We start from the raw sequence: 21086 nt of genomic DNA, 5'->3' as shown, positions 1-21086 counted from the left end.
AAACACAATCTTGCTGTCTAAAGATTGGATGTTCATAATTTCTGATAAAAATTCAGTGCCAGGGGAACTGTGTGTGTAAAGTAGCTGAAGTCGATGTACTTAGATCTACTCACCGCGGTGTCTTCACTGCGGTGAGTCGACTGCTGCCACTCCCCCGTCGACTCCGCCTGCGCCTCTCGTGCCGGTAGAGTACAGGAGTCAACGGGAGGGTGCTTGGGGGTCCATTTATCATGTCTAGACAAGACACGATAAATTGATCCCAGCTGGCTCGATCGCTATCCGCCGGGTAGTATAGACATACCCTTAGATAGTTCCTTTGCCTCTTTCAGACCCATAGTCGTTGTCAGCAGTCGTGCTTTGTGTGCCCTCTGGAAGGCACTAAGCCAACCAGAGTCATTCCCTGATGAACTTGAGTAGCTTTTAAAATCAAATCAGCTAGTACCCCAGATTTTTAGGGTGAAAATCACCTTCAGGCAGAGAGCCTGTACAAGGCCCAGTGCACCAATTAATAAGGGCCTGCTCACTGCTCTGAGCATGCGTTGGGGATTAAATTCTGAAAATGGTCAATGCAAGGCCTGCACCCCATGTAAGTCCCACTTTTGCTCTGTTATGAGGAAGGGGAACTTAAGTGGCGCACAGACCTTGTGTTAGCTCTCCACAGGGATGAATGTAATTCAAATGCCTTAAGTGACACTTAAGTGGTACATAGTCTTTGGGTGAATTTCACTTTAGACTTTCAGTGGAACCTCCTTTTGGGGCTCCTCTCTGCTGTTCTGTTAGTTTGTACTATGTGTTAAGTTATGTGCTAATGTATTAACCCTTTGCTTTTCATAAGGAGGATGTTTCCTAGCTACAAAATTAAGGTAACCGGGATGAACCCCAAGACCAAGTACATCTTGTTGATTGACATTGTCCCAGCTGATGATCACCGATACAAATTTTGTGACAACAAATGGTAAGAGACTATTTGGTTTTTTTCCTTGGGTTATCAAAAGAGAGGTATTCATATCTGTGTCCACTGTTTGCAATAAGCACTGAGGAGATGGTCAATAAGGACCTTCATGGGGAAAAAATACCAGATACCAAAGTGCTCTTTAACCTAGCCATGAAAGGCAGAACAAGAATCAATGGCTGGAAGTTAAAGCCAGACAAATTCAAATTAGAAACAAACTACAATTTTTTTTTAATAGCGCGGGCAATTAACCAGCGAGCAAACTACTAAGGGAAATGGTGGAGTCTCCATCACTTGATGTTTTCAAATTAAGCCTGGATGCCTTTCTAGAGGACATGCTTTAGTCAGACACAAGTTTGGGGCCAATCCAGGGGTAACTGCATGAAACTCTATGGCCTGTGATATACAGTTTAGACTAGACGATGTAATTGTCCCTTCTGGCCTTAAAAAAAATATGTATCTATGAGGCCTTAGATTTGCAGTGGGTTGAGTGTTGACTATTTCTTCTCTAATTATATTTGTTCTGTGGGAAAGAGCCACAAAGCCACCAGGTGAAGATCTGTGGGCAGACCAGATGAATCTTCCTCATTTATCCAAACGGGCGCGCCTTTTCTTGGCCTCACCTGCATATAGTCTCAGAAGAGCTGTTGATGGTGGCCATCTTGGATTTACGTCTTTGAGCAAAAATACTTGTTGTCCCTCCCGAGATGTCAGTGTCGGTTGGAAATGAAATATATGTGCTTTAAAATAAAAAAATTAATAATAAACCCAGCACCACCAGAGAGTTTTTGAAGTGCCCGCTCTCCTTTCCTGTTGCCATTTTGGAAACACAGGAGCGGTAGGGATCTTGCAGTTCTTGTGGTAGTAGGGACCCGTGGGAATTGAGGCCTATCCCAGATTGAAAGTCACAGCCCCTAGAGGTTGGATAGCTAAAATATGGGACTTCTTTGTGGTCTCAGAAAGAGGGAGGACAAGTGGAATTGGTCAGTCCAATGTAGCCCAGTTCTGGAGCCATTTTTATTCTCCTCCCCACTCCACCCCCACTTTATTCTCCAGATTTTTTCCCCTTTGTCTCTCCTCTCGCCCTCTCTCAATGACAGCAAGATCACTCAGCATGAAGCCAGGTTTAATATTTACTTTCCTGCCCATGGGAATCTCATGCATCTTGTCACCTGAAAAATCTCTCCTTGCTGAAAATATGCCGTGCCTTTCCCAGAATCCTCCTGCTTTCTTTGTCTGGAGCTTCATCTGTTCCACTAATTGTCGACGTTGTTTCTAAGTCAATGGCAAAACTCCCATTGACTTTGAAGGGAGTGATATCCCATACAAATGTAATCTACACGCACATTTTAGGGCATTGTTCTCATTTTTTAATTGTCTTTTGAGCTAATGCTTGTTTCTGGAGTCCTTGTAGGATGGGAGTCGTATTCACTGGGAACCTTACGCAACCCAGGGCAAATTCTTTGCTTTAGCCATTAAGTCCTAGATGATGTTAACTCTTTTAATTTAACTTTGGCCAATCACTAGAACTGTTTTCCCTTTCCATGTTTTATTGCTGTTGGAAAGGCTCTGCTGTTTTTGGTAATACTGCTTTTACTGATGTTTTATAGCATAAGAACAATACACAGTAAGGGGAGAGTTGCTGTTACATGCTGTATTAGAGCATTAAATCCATGAAAACTAACCAAGCTTTTGACGTGTGAACAAAGGTGGCTGGCAGGGGGAATGTGAGGACAAATCCACGTCCCAGCTGCAGCCTGAGAACTGGGCTTCCACAGGGGCTGGCAGGGAAGGAATCACTTCCCAAGAGTTTCTAACAACCTGGCATTGCAGCCTTAGGAGCTACAGTAGCCTCTGGTCTTCTTGCAGCCCTGCTACCTGGATCCAGCCCTGGACTTGCCCCCTGCACTTTCCCCAAATGCCTTCCTCCTCCCAAGGCTGAAGGGAGTCCCCCCAGAGTGTGTTGGATCCTGCCTCTGCACAGTGGAGCCATACGGTTTCCCCCATGCTCAGGGACCTCTGAGTGGCAAAGACAGGACTTGCCCATAGCCAGTTCTCATACAGTTGCCATGTACTCACTCATACAATATTGTGTGTCCAGGGAAAACCCTGCCCAGGCAATGAGAACTGCAAAAACGAGAAAAGAGGCCTGTGTTCCTTGCCCCTCTTTTTGCTTCATCCTTCCCAGATCCATGAAGCAGCAGCAGCATCCTAGACTTCTTGTGTTTCTCCACCAGGCCAATCTGTCCGGGCCAAATCCATCTTAGAATACAGATAGTAGCTCACGATTTGTAAGATGGTTACCATGTTCAGTTAGGCAATGAATTGTTCTGAAGTACTAATTGGCCAGGAAGATGTAATCCATAAGTGCCTTGTTCACAGGATGGTGGCTGGGAAAGCGGAGCCCGCAATGCCTGGGCGGTTATATGTTCATCCGGACTCGCCCGCCACCGGAGCTCACTGGATGCGGCAGCTGGTGTCGTTTCAAAAGCTAAAGCTCACTAACAATCACCTCGATCCGTTCGGACACGTAAGTTTCTGGAAACGTTATTGCATCTGAGTCTGAACTTCCTCAGATTTCAAGCCGGCTTGGCTCTGGGGCTCCACTTAGGAGTGGCCTCTAATTAATTAACTTTTTTATAATTATTAGTAGCATTTCTTTTATTCTGTTATGTAATTGAGAATGAAGACGTTTTAACGATACTAGATCCAGCACTCCGTGCTAACTGCTTTAGTGTTGTTGCATTGGCCTCTTGAAGTGCCATGCGTGACTTGTTCAGTTATTCATCTGCGTGGTGCTATTGAGCTTCTACTCTCTCTATGGAAATTTCAAGTCAGTGTTTTCAGATGTTTCAGCCAAAGCCTTTGATGCACAGGGCATGCAGAGCACTCAGAAACAGGTTACATAAGCTTGTTGTTTTCCCAGTTGGCTTGGGCACTCCTATAAAAGATGGAGTATTTTATTTGGAAACTCTTAGTTCCTGTGTATTGCAGATGTAGGACTGGGAAGTTCACCGTTATCACCGCGATACGTTTAATAGCTTAGAACACTGGCCTTTCCAGACTGCCAGCCGTGTGTGCGCCCACGTCGGTAAATACAGCATCCTGACCAGTCTAGTTTTCGCTTTGCAAGTTGAAGGACATGTACAAATAAACAACAGTGACTAGAAAAAGTAAGGTTAGATTTTTAGGATTTGTAGAATTCTTTTAATTTTAGTGGTCTCAAGCACTTAGTAACACAGGTCAGCGCATTGGCTTTGCATAACAACATATGATTTTTACCGGCTGCTCCGTGAAATACCCCTGGTGTTGGGAGGGGCAGTGTGGGGGATGCTGATAGGATTGCAAAGTGAAGGGGAAGTGGGCCTGTCTTGCTCAAACTAAGCATGTAGCCATATGCTAATAGTCAGATCTTCAACTGGGGTAAGATGCCATCGCTCCACAATCATGAGCTATGCACAATGTTAATTGTCCAAACTACATCACACAAGGATCTGCCCTGAAGGGTTCAATCCTGGCCCCATGGCAGAACTCTGTTCCCATTTAAGTCCATAAGGGTTTTGCCATTAATGTCAATGGGAGCAGAGGCTAATACTAATGCTTTGCATTTCAGAGCATCCTATAGTGAGTAAAGAACAAACAAACAGCCCCCACCCCAAAATCAAGTGCTCTTGTCCTGAAATAGACAAAAGTTACAACTCATTTGGAGAGAGAAATTATTTTTAAACATACTGATCTGGGGGTCTTTCCCAAAGCCCTATGAAGTCAATAGCAGCCTTTCCAATGACTACCGTGCATGTGGATCAGTTCTATGGCACACAAGGTTTCAACAGAACCTAACAAAGCTCTTTGCGAAATCAAATTTTGCACATTCTCCCTGACTGGCTTGAGCAGAAATAAGGGCTGCTGATGGGACACTCTGCACAGGGAGATTGTATAAGTCCAACAGAAACCCAATAAAATTCTAAAACAAACAAAACCCTGAATAAGCAAATCCACTTTGCAATAACATAGGGAAAGCAGAATGCTGTAAGTCCCCAAAATAGTGCAGATCCGGTCATTTGAGGGTCTGTCCAAAATTTTTGATGTCTTTGATGACTTTATGCAAATTCTAAACTATCTTCCCGTTTCTAAATGTCAGTGCTGCAGAGATCCCAGTCATCACAATGTGATGCCTTGATAACCCAGCTTTACAGAAAACAGTCAAGCAAAGTTGGGAACTTGACCCCCTTCTCCAACCTACTGACCCCAATGAAATGTGTGTGAACTTCAAAGACTAATCAGAACCATTTAAATGCTTACATTATTAAGCGCAGGCTTCCTCCCTCCCACCCCCACCCCCCCACACTCTCTTCTTTAGGGAAAAAACACCATGGAAATTAAATGCAAGCAACTATGCTAAAGATTGCATGGCGAAAAATTTCATCTTCGGAAAATGCCAACGTTAAGGTCTCAGTGGCAGCAGTAACTTGACTGCTTTGCACACATCCCATTTTTTTCTCCCAACCCCGGGGTAACTGTGCATCTTAATATATTACTGTTTATGTTGTAAAATGTATACTGTAAAACTTACAGGACGTTCAGTGCAGTCATAAAAAAACCCAGGATATCTAGTGTTACTGTTGGAACATTCAGCATCTGCTTTTCCTGGCCCTTTTTTGTAATTTTAACTGTGCAATTTTAACACTGTATTTAACAGACTGAGTGGTAGTTTTTTGCTTTTTTTCCCCCATTTATTAAACATTTTGTTTGTCACTCCGAGAACACATTCAGAATATGACGGGGACTCTATTTAGATTCTCTGGGTCAGCTCCTCGGCTAGTGTATGTCGTTGTAGTGCCATTTACTATAATCACGATCAACACCAATCAGGATTTGGCCCTCTCTCCTCATGTAATCTGTCCTCTAAGACTGCCCTTTTATCTACGATTTTAGTACAGTGTATGCTAAAGAAAAATGCCTGGAGTAAAATTTTCAAAGGTGCCTAGGTCCCATTTTCAAAAGCCTCTAAATCCAAGTGGGACTTAGGCACTTAAGAACTTAAATCACTTTTGAAAATAGGATTTAGGTGCTTTAGAAATTTTTAATTTTTTTTTATATGCATATGAAGGAAGGCAGGACCATGTACTGGGCTAGTCAGACTTTTCCTAGCAATGCAGGATATTTCATTGCGTCTGTTACACCTTCATTGACACTTCATAGGGCTTGTCTACACCAGGAGCTATTCTGAAATAACAACGAGGAGTTCTTGTGGCACCTTAGAGACTAACAAATTTATTTGGGCATAAGCTTTCGTGGGCTAGAGCCCACTTCATCAGATGCATGGAGTGGAAAATACAGGAGCCGGTATAAATACATGAAAAGAAGGGGGTTGCTTTACCAAGTGTGAGGTCAGTCGAACGAGACAATTCAATTGACAGCAGGATACCAAGGGAGGAAAAATAGTGATTCCTGATTTAACCCTTCCTGATTAACTCCATGTGTGAGCGCTCTTATTCCAGAATAAAAGTGCTTTATTCCAAATTAACTTAATCAGGTTAATCTGCTTTGAATTCACACCCTACTTTCTTCCAGATTAATTGGTACAGTTATAGACCAACCTTTAGAACAAAAGCTCTTTGGGGCAGAGGCAGTGACTTTGTATGTGTTTGTACAGTCCCTAGCACAACATAGGTGCCAGTTTTGAGAGGGGTCAATGGATACTACTGCTATGCAGATATTACTAAATTAATAATAATCGCTTTTAATTTCTAGGACTTTGCTCTCAAAGTATTCGCAAACTATCTCGTAATGCTCCCTAAAAACAGGTCATCAAACCCACACTGCTTGTTTGCCTTCTATTCCTGCTCCCTTAGGCGAGCCTGCCATTTTCTTTTGTCTTTGATTTTCCTAAACCCTCAAAACTGCTGCGGGTCTGTTTCCTCATGCTGCAGTTACTTTCTTTTGTGGTGCACAGAGTGACCCAGAAAGAGGCCTCAACAGCAGCCCGCTCTGGCCCTGTTAGTTCAAGGGAAACGGCTCGTGCCAACCCGGGATGTAAACGCAGGGTTTGATACCAGCCCACCCAATATCCGCACATGGAGAGTGAACTGTTAAGTGAGCGATCCTAAATGCACGGCCTGGTTTGCTGCAGAATCTCTGTCACAAGGCTTGTGTGCCCTGCCCTAATCTGCAGCTTTTTGTGTGTGTAAGTAATCCCTTTATAACGTGCTGTGACATGCAGAGCTCTCATAGCCTCCTTGCAGACAACGTCTGCTGTCTTCCTGCAAAATAGCTCTGCTTTGAACTACTCCATTTCTGCATTCACATTTTTTGGCAAACGCATCATTTGAAAAAATGTCCTTACATCTCCCTGTCTATTCACTTCCCAGCGAAGTTTTGGGGGGTTGATTTTTTTCAGGCTTAGCTCACGGACTTCTCTCACAAGCACACAGCATTGCCAACCCTCCAGGATTGTCCTGGAGACTCCAGGAATTACAGATTAATCTTTCATTAAAGATTATGTCATGTGATGAAACCTCCAGGAATACGTCCAACCACAATTGGCATCCCTACAAGCACAGTCTAGGAGTGCTTACCGCAGACACTTGTGAAGCAAAAGAAATTGTTAGGCTCCCGCCCTGCTCCCATCCCCAGCCTCCATTTATAATTGTTTAGGAGACTTCCATCTTTGGGGGTTCAGTGTGCAGTATATATCTGCTCATTTACTTTGAACATGGCTCTACCTTGGCAGCTACACATCTGGTATCTTCTTTAAAAATAATTAAATGAGTAGGCAAATCATTTACAGTCCCCTCACTGAATGCCTTAGTAAGTAAATCCAGGCCCGGATTCTCTGCACTCCAGTACCTGATTAAGGCCTTGATCTTGCAAATAACTTATGCATATATTTACCTTTATCCAGGCGTAGGCCCACTGAGTTCATAAAGCTAAGCGTGTGCAGGCCTGAGGCCTAATTAGGTAAATTAGTTAAACTGATTCATTGTAATAAAAAGACTTTGAAGCTTTGCAGACTTGAGCTCGCTCTCTGAACTCAGTGAGGTATGACTGATGATTACTTGCGTTAGTAAGGGATTGTGGGATCAGGCCCTTAGACTATGCTCTGAAAATGGTCAGATTCTGACTATGAGCTATTAACAGACTGAACAACTGACCCCCTAAAACATTCACTGCTGTCTCTTTGGTGAAGACTCCTAATCAAGTCGGTAAATTATCAGCTGTTGTCAATTCTTTGGATTATGAATAGCGGCCGCAGTATACTAGGTGCTGTCCAGGCATAACAAGGGGCAGTTCCTGTCTGAAAGAATTCACATTCTAAGGGCTTGTCCGCATGAGCAAGTTGCGCTGATCTAACTTAGACTGATGAAAACCCCTGTGTGGGGAGACTTGTTTAATTTTGAGTGCTTTATTTCAGTTTAGCTTAAACTGACTCCTAATCTAACCCCCCCCCCCCCAAAAAAAAGCCTGGTTTGAGCTGAAATAGGTATCCGCACAGGAGTTTGCATCAGTTCAAATCAATTTAAAATTGCACCTTTAGTTAAATCAGTGTGCCTCTCTCATGTGGATGAGCCCTGAGACATCTGTGGGGAAGGAGAGAGTGAGTTAATTAAATATGTTTTAACTATTCCCATTAGCCTCCAACCTGTGTTTTGCCTCTTTGGACACTGAAATATTTATTCAACAACCAGGGGAGGTCTCGGGTTGAGGTGCTTGTCAAAAGGCGCTGCTGATGCACTTGTTTGGGAGCTTTGCAGATGGGTGAGGAAGGAGTTTGCTGCAGTTGGGCATTTGCAAATGTTTATTTTGGATGGCGAACAGTTGGCAAATAAATATGCTGCTCGGCAGCTCTTCATTGCAGGTGACTGAGGACGTGTGGATTCAGCCTTGCTGGTTTAGAGCAAACAATTAGGAAGATTCATACTTTTTTTTTTATTTAGTCAAGAACCTGTGTAGGTTGGAAGGAAGATCTTGTGGCTGAGGCATAGGGCTAGGAGTTTGGAGACTTGCGTTCTGTTCCAAGATTTCTTGGAACAGAACTGCGTGGGTGAACTGCTTCCCCACTCTGTGCTTCAGTTTATACTTCAGTCAATTCACAAGTTGTGGAGCTGGTCTGTATCGGGGACTTTTGTGCTGGTGTAGCCACACCAATGTAACTGCACCGGTGGAAGCCCCTTGTATTGATACACACTGCACAAGTACAAAAAGTGACTTGCACAGGCTAAACTGCACCGGTGCAAGTGACCTTGTACATCAGTGCAACGTGTCTACACTAGGAGTCTGTATTGGTACCCAAGTCCCCAGTGCAGGGAAGCCATTAATGCTACACCTTTTTTCTGTCGGAGCAATTTTTTATCAGGAAAGGCCTGTGTTTTACATCAGGCTTTTCAACTGAAAAATACTCGTGCTGAATATGGATTCAGAGGACTTCAGTAGCTCAGACAGAGATTTGGGGTCTATTATAGGGGTGGGTGGGTCAGGTTCTGGGGCCTGCATTGTGCAGGAGGTCAGACTAGATGATCATGATGGTCCCTTCTGACCTTAAAGTCTGTGAGTCTATGAGAAGTAGGGTGACCAGATAGCAACTGTGGAAAAAACGGGGTGGGGGATAATAGACACCTATATAAGAAAAAAGGCCCCAAAAATGGGACTGTCCCTTTAAAAAGGGACATATGGTCACCCTAATGAGAAGTGAGCAAGTGCCTGTGATATTCAGCGATAGAGTTGATCAGATCCTAAAGAAATAATTTTAAGCCACTTATGTTTAAAGGTAAAAGCCCTCCTCCTCCTAGAGTGAGACCTTTAGTTATGTATTTCAAAACTTTACATGCACAGATAATCAGCCCAACAGAACTTCTGATTTATGTGTGTCCCGAGGCTGGTTTGTGATCTAACAAGCTCATTATTTTGACAGATTTGGGACTTTCCTTCCTAATGCCGTGTAAATGGCTGGTAGCAACGTACACTTTCTTTGAAAGTACAAAATATTTTCTAAACTTGAGAGTCAGAACGCTGACACAACAGTAAGGTATCCACTAAAATTACTGATTTATTCAGGCTACAATACCCATCCAGCTACTGGTTCCAGATGAAAAATTAGAATTACTCCTTCAGAACACTAACCACGATCTGTTAATTCATTTAGTGAATATTATCTGTAATCTGGTAATTCTTCAAAAATGTGTCTTTATTAAAAAGGACTACATAATTATTATTCTTGCCGAAGGTTAATACAGAGCATTAAGGGAGACCTAACAAATATTTCTATTAGTTTAGATCCTTATGAATGGAATCCCATTGTCTTTTAAAGATTTGAAGAATGTCTATGAGTTCTCTTCGTCCAGGTCTGGGTGAGAGAGTGCTTACAGACTGTTACAAAGGAATTCTCTGACAGGTTCTCATTCTCATTGATTTCACTAGGTTTTGGATCAGGCCCACAGTGAATTATTTTTTTCCCTGAGAGACCAGTTTATGTCTAAGCCGAGGATTCACTCCAACCAGAATTAAAATGTGCAGGGCATTGACTTTCATTCCATTTGGGTGTTTCCCCACATCTCCGTCCACAATGATATTTCGATTGCGAGCTCTTTGGGCCCAGGACTGTCTGTCTGGTCTGTGTTTATACAGCACCTAACACAGTAGGGGTCCTGGTCCGTGACTGGGGATCCTAGCTGCTATCACGTACAAATAATACATAATACCAGCTCACGAGCCAAAGCCCAGTCCCAGAATACAGGCTGTGAAACTGAGTCTGGTCCCTAGTCCAAAGGCCACTGAAATCCATGCAAGTCTCTTCATTTACTTTAACAGGCTTTGGATGTGGCCCAAGGGGGAAAACAATCCTTCTCCTAGGCTATTGAACAGCTACCGAGCCACCATTTCCACCCATATCCTTTTATGGCAGGGTGATGGAAATGGCTGGAGGAAGGTGGTGATGTCTCCATAACTGCCCTGCACAGCTATGTCAGCTGAACTAGTCGGCAGTGCTCACCTTGCGTGCAACCCAAGCGTAGGCTCCCCAAATCATCCCCATGTCCAGGCAATAGAACTGCTCCAGCTCTACTGCAGGCAGGTCCATTTACACCTGCAGAGGTGTGGCTTGGATCTACCCGCTAAAAGTGGCTTCCGTTGAAGCTATTAATGTATGGAGAGAGGCAATAAGCAGTGTAATAACAATTAACAGCATTGGGAGCCTGGATCTCCTGAGTTCTAATCCTAGCTCCGGCTTCCTCTAAGCCTTGGGAAAGTCACCTGAACTCAAGCTTCCGTTTACCATCTGTAAAATGGGTGGATGGTAATGCTATAGCACTCCTCCAGGGTGTTGGCAGGACTAAGTGTTAACGTTTGGATAGTACTTTGCAGAGGAGTGCTAAGCATTTTTCTTAGGGTGAGGGTCAGTTTACATACAAGACACTGAGAGTATTCATTCAACCACAGTGTACCAATTATTAGTAGTATTTTAATCGGCACAATTAGCCTTTTGATACATGGGGGTGGAGTGGGCAGAATCATAGTTAGGATATTCACATTCTTAAAGGGACATCCTACTCCTTTAAACTATTTCTTCATGGTGGTTTTTGACCTACCAAGGGTTCATTTCCCTTGATCTCAGTGGAATAACCATCTCCAGGAAAAGCCAGTGTGAACTCTAGGTGATTATCCTGGTTTATTGTGGAGGGTTTTCTGACCGTGCTTCTCAGCACACAGGAACTAAAGTGATGAGCCCTTTAAGAAGTGGTTGTGATAATAAGACTTCTACTGAAACCAGACAGTTCTGGGGGAACTGCCACATTAAACAGGCTTTGCTACAGAGAGACACTGAGGTTAGCTTGGCTGCAAAGGCACAGCATAGTTCAGGCTGTCTCAGAGTTTTTCACCAACCTCAAACCGGCTCTGAACAAACAGTACCATGGCAGACTCTCTTTCATAGGCATGTAGTGACATTTGAAAACTGCAAGGGGGCAAATGCATCACAACAGAGTTGTTTGTTGTTTTTTAATTAAAAAACTCTCCTGAAATTAAATAATTGGAGATGTATCTTAACCCCCTGAAAGCTCAGCATTTCGGAGGTGCATTTGTTCTTCACACTGTTTGGAATTTTGTCTCTTTACTGTATTTTTTTTCACCTGTCTTCTGACTGCAAGGATCTTTGTACATACCTCTGTTGTTCATTCCCTTGCTGGTGGTTTGTTGCTCTTTAATTCCCTTGTCTTTGTCTTATTTTAAATGCATTTTGTTTTGTGAGAAGAGGACTGCTGCAGTTTGATGTTATGGGACATTTTAGATGAGCTATCAGTTGCAGTTTTCTTGATCTGCATCTTCTTGGACCTCTTTAACTTGCTTTGCTGTTTGGTTCTGATCAGGTCTGTAATTTCTCCCCACCTGTTTTTATTGGACTCTTTCTGCAAGGCATTGCTTTTTCTTACCTTTGGGGCTTCTCTCTCATTTATCTATTAAATTGATTTTTGCATTTTCTGTCTCGTTGTCCGGTGAACTCAGCACATTTAATCATGTCAACAGCCTATTCATCTTCTAAAAGTCTGAATCTTATGAAGTTAGATGGTTAGTTAATTTTTGCAGTTCTACGTTGACTTGTGGGACAGGAAATGTTTCCTATCTGGGACCTGGTATGTAAATTTAGGTGCATATTTTACCAACAACATTCACATGCCCCTTTCTGGAGAAATTTTGCACGTGCACCATTCAGCATTTATTTTGGGCTTAGTGATAAAGATGTGAAAACTTTGGGCCAAGTTCACTGCTTGCATAAAAGGGCACAGCTCCATATATTTGTTGTACCCACCTACACCAATGCTGAATGTGTCCTGACATCCTTAGCAATAGACTCACCTGATGTCCTTGTTCTCTGGTAGTTTATACTTCAGTTAGATTCACTTTTCCATGATCTGTTGTTTCTGATGTGAATACATTTCTGTCTAGCACTGTGTTTGGCTGCCCAGTTCAGTCTTTTGGGTTGCTTATTAGGTTGGTTCTGCCAGTAGAAATATCTGTGTGAGGGATTTTATTTTGAGTTTCATTTTTTGTATTGAAACTGACCTGATCCCAGGGATGCAGAGATATTGAATTATAAAGGCCAAGTTGAACTTTTATATTGTCTGCTTTGTGCCTATGAAAAAGAACTGAGCCTTGTGCTGCTATATTGTATGGGACCGATCGGGATGAGTAGATGATAACGTGACATTTATTTACATAGATAAGAAATGGCTGGTGTGATTCCTGGTTGAGTTTAAACTATATGGCTTGGGATGAGAATTTATATTTGATGTATTAGGTGTTTTTTGTGGTAACACTGTTGTTTTAAATCAATCTAAGGAAGTTCAGGTTTTTTTCTTAATATAGAATCAGAGCCTGAAGCCTTCATTCACTCTTCAATGGGAAGTTTGCCTAAATAAGCAATCAGTGAAAGATGTCAAGATTTGCATAGTGCCTTTGCTCCTATTGGTGACATAAGGCCAAATTCTAGTCATATTCTTTAATGGGAATTTTGCCTGCATATGGACCTCAGCATTTGCTCTGTCTGTTACCATTCTGGAAAAAAAAGATTTGCGTTGTTGAAGACTCCTCTCCCCCCACAAACGCTGCCACCAAGGCCACATCTTGTGGCCTTTACTCAGTTTTTACTCAGTCAAAATTCCCGTGGACTGCAATGGAAGTTAGATGGAATAAGGACTGAATGAGGACCTCTGGCTTTGGCCCTCTAGAAGGAACAATTTGTTTGCTTTCCTGTTGAATCTTTTCCCAAGGTTCTCCACTTTCTGTTTCTCGCTCTGTAAATTGTCAGGTCACGTATATCACTTGGGGCAGATTCCTCCTTTTCTGCTTGCTCCAGTGTTAGTGTGAAAGGAAACCGCATGGAAGGATTCAGGGCTTGGGCCATGTGGAATAGACAGAACGCTCATGATTTAGCCCTGGCATTAGGGCTCTACTCTCTGAGCATATGGCGCCCATAAGACACTTGCTTTTTATGCTGGAGCATATTTTATCCCAGCTCACCTTTCAGGGACATTTAAAAATAACTGTGAGGTCTACAGCAGGCCAGGGAAGCAAAGAGGCCTTTGAAAGATCTGAACAAAAGAAAAAGGGTTGTTGGGGGCACACATGTTTAAGAAGTGAAGCAGGCAACAGGTGATGCTTTTTTTGTAGCACTTAAATATGGACTATAAAAACCTCGAGTGGCAATGTGTGGTTTATGTGCACTGGCAACAATGCCCTGTGCTGTTGTTTGGGGCATGAGGGTTCAGATCAGAGTCAATTCACTGAAACTAAAACCTTCACAAAAATCATAGACTCATAGAAATGTAGGGCTGAAAGGGACCTCGAGAGGTCATTCCGTGCAGCCCCTTGTGCAGAAGGCAGGACCAAGTAAACCTACCTCATCCCTGACGGGCATTTGTCCCACCTGTTCTTAAAAACCTCCAATGACAGGGATTCCACAACCTCCCTTGAAAAACTATTGCAGAGCTTAACTACCCTTAGAGTTAGAAAGCTTTGCCTGATAACTAACCTAAATCTCCCTTGTTGCAAATTAAGCCCCTTACTTCTTGTCCTACCTTCAATGGACATGGTGAACAATTGATCACAGTCCTTTTTATAACAGCCTTTAACATATTTGAAGACCGTTATCAGGTCCTCCCTCAGTCATCTTTTCCCAAGATTTTTTGTTGCTCTCCTCTGGACTCTCTCCAATTTGTCCACATCTTTCCTAAAGTGTGGTGCATGCAATTGGACAAAGTACTTCAGCTGAGGCCTCATCAGTGCCAAGTAGAGTGGGACAATGACCTCCTGTGTCTTACATACAACACTCCTGCTAATACACCCCAGAATCATATTAGCCTTTTTTGCAACTGTATCATTGTTGACTCATATTCAATTTGTGATCTGCTATAATCCCCAGATCCTTTTCAGCAGTACTACTGCCTAGCCAGTTATTCTCCATTTAGTATTTGTGCATTTGATTTTTTCCCCTTCCTAAATGAAGTACTTTGCACTTATTTTTATTGAATTTCATCTTGTTGATTTCAGACCAATTCTCCAATTTCTCAAGGTCTTTTTGAATTCTAATCCTGTCCTCCAAAGTGTTTGCAACCCCTCTCAGCTTGGTGTCATCTGCAAATTTTATAAGTGTATTCTCCACTCCAGGTCCATTAGACCCGAAACTTTATCAAAGAAGAAAATTAGGTTGGTATGGCATGAGATCTTCTTGACAAATATATGCTGGCTATTCCTTATAGCCCCATAATCCTCTAGGTGCTTACAAACTGATTGTTAATTTGTTCCAGTATCTTTCCTGGTATCAAAATTAGGCTGAGTGGTGCATAATTCCTAGGGTCCTCTTTGTTCCCCTTTTTAAAGATGGATACTACGTTTGCCCTTCTGCAGTCCTCTGGGACCACACCCATCCTTCATGAGTTCTCAAAGATCATTGCTAACACTTCCAAGATTGTTTCAGCTGGTTCCTGAGGTACCCCAGGATGAATTTCATCAGTCCCTGCCAACTTAACTACATCTAACGTCTCTAAATATTCTTTAACCTGTTCTTCCCCTACTTTAGCGTGCATTCCTTCCCCGTTGTGGTTCATATTAATAGTGCTGAGTATCTGTCTCCATTATCTTTTTTTAGTGAAGACTGAAGCAACGTAGGCATTTGATGTCATCAGTTATTAGCTCTCCTTCCGAGCTAAATAGAGGACTTACACTTTCCTTCATCATCTTCTTGCTCCTAATATATTTAAAGAACCTCTTCTTCTTTATTGCTTTTTATGTCCCTTGCTAGGTGTACCTCAGTTTGTGCCTTAGCTTTCTGATTTTGTCCCTATATGCTTGTGCTTTTTTTTTTTTTTAACTTAGCAATTTGTCCATGGTTTCCCTTTTGAAGAATTCATTTTTGATTTTCATGTAATTAAAAAGCCCCTTTAGTGAGTAGAATTGAGAGCTGGTTTCGTTTGTTTTAGGGATGTTTTTATTTATTTAGCGAAAACTCTCTGTTCAGATTTGAAATAAACACTTTGCTTAGGCATATTTCAGGTCTGCAGGCTCAAGACTGTCCCAAGGTGAATGATATTTAATTTCCAGTTGGTTATGTGGCGGGTTGAAGTAGATTGCTTTTACAATAACTCCATCTGGCTCATATTCTGAGTGGCATACCTGGGCATCTTGGGGGCCCCAAGATTCACAATGGGCTGGATGCTAGGAGGTGCGAGAACTGCGGAGCAGTTAATGAACTCATGAATAGCTAGGCAAATCAGCATTTCTCAAGATGCTCTTGATACCCTGCAGAATCGGGTGTTGTAAAAGCTGCACTAGTAGCCGATAGGTAAAATTAGGACTTGAGACGGCAACCCCAGAAGAGGTCAAGCCCTGCCTGATATTTTGGCGATTGGTTTTCTTTGATCATTTTTCAATAAATGCTGGTAAGCTCACTTGAATGAGCAGCTCCCCAAAGTGACCAATTTCACTTTCCTGCACCATAAATATTCACAAATGACTTGCATCGAGTGCTTTAAAAAAAAAAAAAAAGCATGAAAGCCATTCTCAAGTGTGTCACGCTCCATGCATCCAAAGTAATTAAGCAGAGGATGACAAACACCCTGTTTGTCCAGCAAATATGCAGGCTAAAGATGGACTAAGTTGAAGTTCATCACCTGGAGAGCTGCCCCTAGACCCTTCCCAGTTACTTCCAAACCTGGAGGCCACCAACTTTTTATCACTCGTGGGAGGGACTCAGGTTAGGAAGAGAGAGAGAGGCATAAATGTTGACTTTCTCTTGGGATATGCTAAGTTTGGTGCAGAGCTGTGGCCCGTTTTTTGTGGTCTGTGCTGGACCCTCTCTGATTTGTTTAGACACCGTTTTTCTTTATGCACAAATGAAAAGGGTCATTTTTATTACATACCTGTTTGAGGCCCAACTTAACGGACAAAACCATTGAAGAACATGTCCCTCCTTTGCTCTAATGCTCAAAGAGAATAGAAGGAAGAAAGAAATAGAAAATACATTAAAATGAAAGATTTGACATTAATTGCATGATCCCGAGGGACCAACCATAAAATTATGCAGCTTTTACGCCGTTATTTACTATTCAATATAAAAAGGGCAATTGCCATGACAACCCCTGCATCACATGATACATGATACCTTGGAGAAACAGCAAGCTCTGTTAAATCAACTCCCAAAATGTCATGTGAAAGTTAATACATGTTACAATGAGTTGAGGGAGAGTTTGCATTACCGTGAGCAGGCCCCGTGTATACCTAAGCTCTCACTCGAAGGGCCCAATCCTACAAAGTGCCAAACACCTTCAAGCCGTGGTGCTGATGCTACTCAGCATCTTGCAGGGTTAGGCCCCAAAGCAGTGTTTTCCTAGAGAAAAGAAAATGAATGGAGCAAATGATGCCATTTGTTTTTTGCCAATTGTTGCTTTTGATTAGAGAATACAAGAAAAAGGATTATTTAATTGAGCCACATTAAAGTTTAAATTCCAGCTGCCAACCATGTGATCAGTGAATGGGAGGGGAAAGACATTTGCTTAAGCTCCTTTTGTTTTTAGGAGTCGAAATAAGGCTTTGTCATGAAAGGCTCATGGAATGCTAAGCTGGGAGACTATAAAATTGATATGACTCTTGATACGTGTGTGTAAAATGTCCACTTTAGCACACAGCTTAAGCACTGGCACAAAGGGAGTGTGACTCAACAGGGGTGGGTGGGTGGGTGTGTATAAAAAATGACTGTCTTTGAAGAAAATGGCTGTAAAATATTGCCCAAATGATAGAAAAGTTATTGGGATTGTGACCAACTTTGAGCATGATTCCACAATTCAGGAAAGTTTTTCTGTTGCCAACGGTAATATTTCTCATACTGAAGAACACAAGTCCCTGTATACCATGTTCACCCCTCATGGCAATGGACTTATACCAGGGAGGTAATTGACCCTATATGCTTTATTAAAAGATATGAATGTGATCTACGTACCTGTAAAAGTCTCTTAATAAGAGGGCCTGACCCTGGTCTCACTAAAGGCCCAGCATATGCATGCTGAGTCAGCCATTTTGTTTTCTGAAAGAATGGTGTATCTGAGACTGTGCCTCAATCTGCCTTTTCCTGGTTTTCCAAGCAACCATGGATGTTGCAGTGATGGGGACCAAACAAGTCCCTATATAAATAGACAGTATATTATATTAGTGACTAAAATGATCTATAAGAATTGACAGCTCAATTTTTAGAATTTAAGTGCCTAGTTCGGCAACTGTAAGTAGGATTTTCAAGATCACCTAAGTGACTCTCTCTTAATAGGTCTAAAAAAGCACCTATTCACTTATGTAGATCTCTTTGAAAATCCCACCCAAAATCTTCTGAGCAAATGAGGCACCCGTTAACCTCACTGAGAACTGTGGCTACATAATCAGGCTAATATCAGATATCCAAATATGGCTTTAGTTATCTCACTTTAGTTAACCTGATTTTGAATTTTTTAAAAATAAGATAATAGTACAATAAATACAGCATAGTTCTGAACCTTCTAGGTGAGACTATATACCATGGAAGCTGGATTGTGCTTCCTCGTGGACAAATGGCTAACAAGATCAACAGCACATTTAATTCAGAGTGATAGCAACCAATCTAATCGAGATAAGAGTAAAATCCAATATTTGTATAGTGAGACCTTTACAGTTAGTAGCATAGCATGTTGGAATGCTAGTTAAGAAGTGCTGTTTTTCAACTTGCTGTACCAATGTTTTATTCATATAGACTTATAAATATTTGTCTCTCACCAGTGTATTTTTAACCATTCCAGACAATAATGTAAACACACTTTTCCTGTTGTTGTTGGGAACTAACTAATATTTCAGTTAATGATATACTGAGTAATGATCTGCAAAGATAATTTTCAAAAATCTACATTATAATGTTTTACAATTTACAAACATTAATTTCACAACCTACTTAAGAGAAGGAAAATATAAAAAGATCATTTCAGTATTATCATCCCCTATTGGGAAAATTAAGGTACAGAGGTCCTAAGTGAATTGCCCAAGGATTCCGCCTGTAAAAGTCCTGACTCTATCAATGCTTCTGATATGCATCCTGCATAATATGTCATATGCTCTATCTTATCAATTCAATTATTTCTTATTCTTTAGGTTAGTATTTCCACTGATATTGGTCATAGAAGTAGCATTTTTTTTACATTTGTTTTGAGCATTTTTAGACAATGACACAAGACTGTATTTTCAACAGCAGCTGCTAATATCATGGTCTGAGCTGTAGGTACCTAAGGGATTGTCCATACAAACAGTTAGATTTACACCCTAGCATGTCATGAACGATCTCGCACTAGCCTGCTGTGCACCAGCGGTCTGTGTGGACTCTGCTACGATGCACTAAAAGTGCCGTAGTGCACTTCGATCTACCCCGCTTTGAAACAGGAACAGATCAAATCACATTACAGTATTTTTAGGGCATCGTAGCCGAGTCCACACAGACAGTAGGTGCACAGCAGGCTAGTGCAAGATAGATTTGCACTCAGCTTGCCACGTGTTAACTGCTTATAGAGGCAGGCCCTAAGTTGTCACGTGCACAGGTTTTCATGCTTAAGTTTTTTTGGGGGGTGGTGCACATAAAACCTAAATCGAATATTTGTGTGTGCAAATACAACCTGCATGCACAACTCCACGCTTTTGTACATGCAAAAAAAAATGATGCATCCAAAAACTCACGCATGCACAGCTTCAGAGAAGGGGCTGAGCTCTGGAAATGTTGGCAATGTCAGAAGGGTAATGATGGATTTTTTTTTTTTGTCTCTAATTGGAACTGCTGACTATTCTACCTCACTGTGTCATATCCTGTTTATGGTTGTCTTCCTGTAACCACAAGAGGCATCAGTTGGTAATTTGGCATGTCAGAACAAAATCTCAGGCTTTAAAACATTTGACTGACATGGATACAGGGCCGGTGCTACTATTAAGGCAAACTAGGCGGTTGCCTAGGGCGCCAAGATTTGGGGGCACCAAAAAGCAGTGCCCCCAATTTTTTATTTTTTTTTACAGCGTTCCTGGGCTGGGCTGCCGGCGGCGCGCTGACACGTGCGGCTCAGACTCCCTCTCTCAGTGCAGCGGCCGCTCCACTTCTCCCGCCTCCCAGGCTTGCAGCGCCAATCAGCTGTTTGGCGCCGCAAGCCTGGGAGAGGAGGAGAATTAGAGCGGGGGCGGCGTGCTTGGGGAGGAGGCGGAGCAGAGGTGAGCTGGAGTGGGGAGCTGCCGCACAGCTGCCGGGAGGGTGGGGAGCTGCCACGGGGAGGGGGGGCCTCAGGGCGGGGGGGAGCTGCCGCAGGGCTCCCCTCCCCAGCTCACCTCCCCAGCTCACCTCTGCTATGCCCCCTCCCTGAGCACGGCGTCGCTGCTCCACTTCTCCCGCCTCCCAGGCTTGTGGTGCCAATCAGCTGTTTGGCGCCGCAAGCCTGGGAGGGGAGCAGAATTAGAGCGGGGGCGTCGCGCTGGGGAGGAGGCGGAGCAGAGGTGAGCTGGGGTGGGGAGTTGCCGCATGGCTGCTGTGGGGGGGGGAAGGGGGCTGCAAGGCGGGGGGCAGAGAGCTGCCACAGGGCTGGGAGGGGGGCCTGCAAGGTGGAAGTTTCGCCTAGGGCGCAAAACTTCCTTGCACCGCCCCTGCATGGATACCATGAGTGTTATAAAGGAATAAGAGGCATAAGGCCAAATCAGACCTCTCAACTGGCTGAGCATTCAGCACCTTGTAAATTCTTGTTGGATTCTAGCGTCATGTAGATACTGGGGACTGGTAAAGATGTAATAGACTGGTTTAAAATATGTCTGCTTTCAAGGGGGAGGGTTAACTGAATTCACATTCTGGTGAGACAATCATTCACTTAAACTCCTGCTTCTCTACCAGTACCTTATAATTCAATGTGAAGCACCTCTGTAATCACACAGGATAACTTGCTGCATAACATGTGAGATGGTATTTAATAAATGTGCTTACAGCGAGAGTTATGAGTGAATGTATTTTTCAGTGGAACCATAATAAAAAAAGAGAGAGCAAGAGAAAGAAGAGACTGAAAAGGCATTTCTTTTTAGCCTCAGCTTTTTGGCAAACACAAACGGCAGTTTT

The 21086-nt window shown here is 42.8% G+C and overlaps 1 protein-coding gene across 7 annotated transcripts in view; it reads left to right on the top strand.

Annotated features, from left to right (window-relative positions):
- The window catches only part of TBX4 (T-box transcription factor 4), a 118261-nt gene that overhangs the window by 81993 nt on the left and 15182 nt on the right, over nt 1-21086 (top strand). For all 7 annotated transcript variants that reach the window (XM_065573046.1, XM_065573045.1, XM_065573048.1 and 4 more), the window contains 2 exons: nt 836-955; nt 3335-3482. In XM_065573046.1, coding sequence (XP_065429118.1) covers nt 836-955; nt 3335-3482 — 268 coding nt within the window. The remainder of the gene's footprint in view (nt 1-835; nt 956-3334; nt 3483-21086) is intronic.

The sequence above is a fragment of the Chrysemys picta genome, chromosome 19 (assembly GCF_011386835.1).
Source record: "Chrysemys picta bellii isolate R12L10 chromosome 19, ASM1138683v2, whole genome shotgun sequence".
Classification (NCBI taxonomy): Eukaryota; Metazoa; Chordata; order Testudines; family Emydidae; genus Chrysemys; species Chrysemys picta.
Note: the sequence above shows the minus strand (reverse complement) of the source record. Positions and strands in the feature narration are given on the sequence as shown.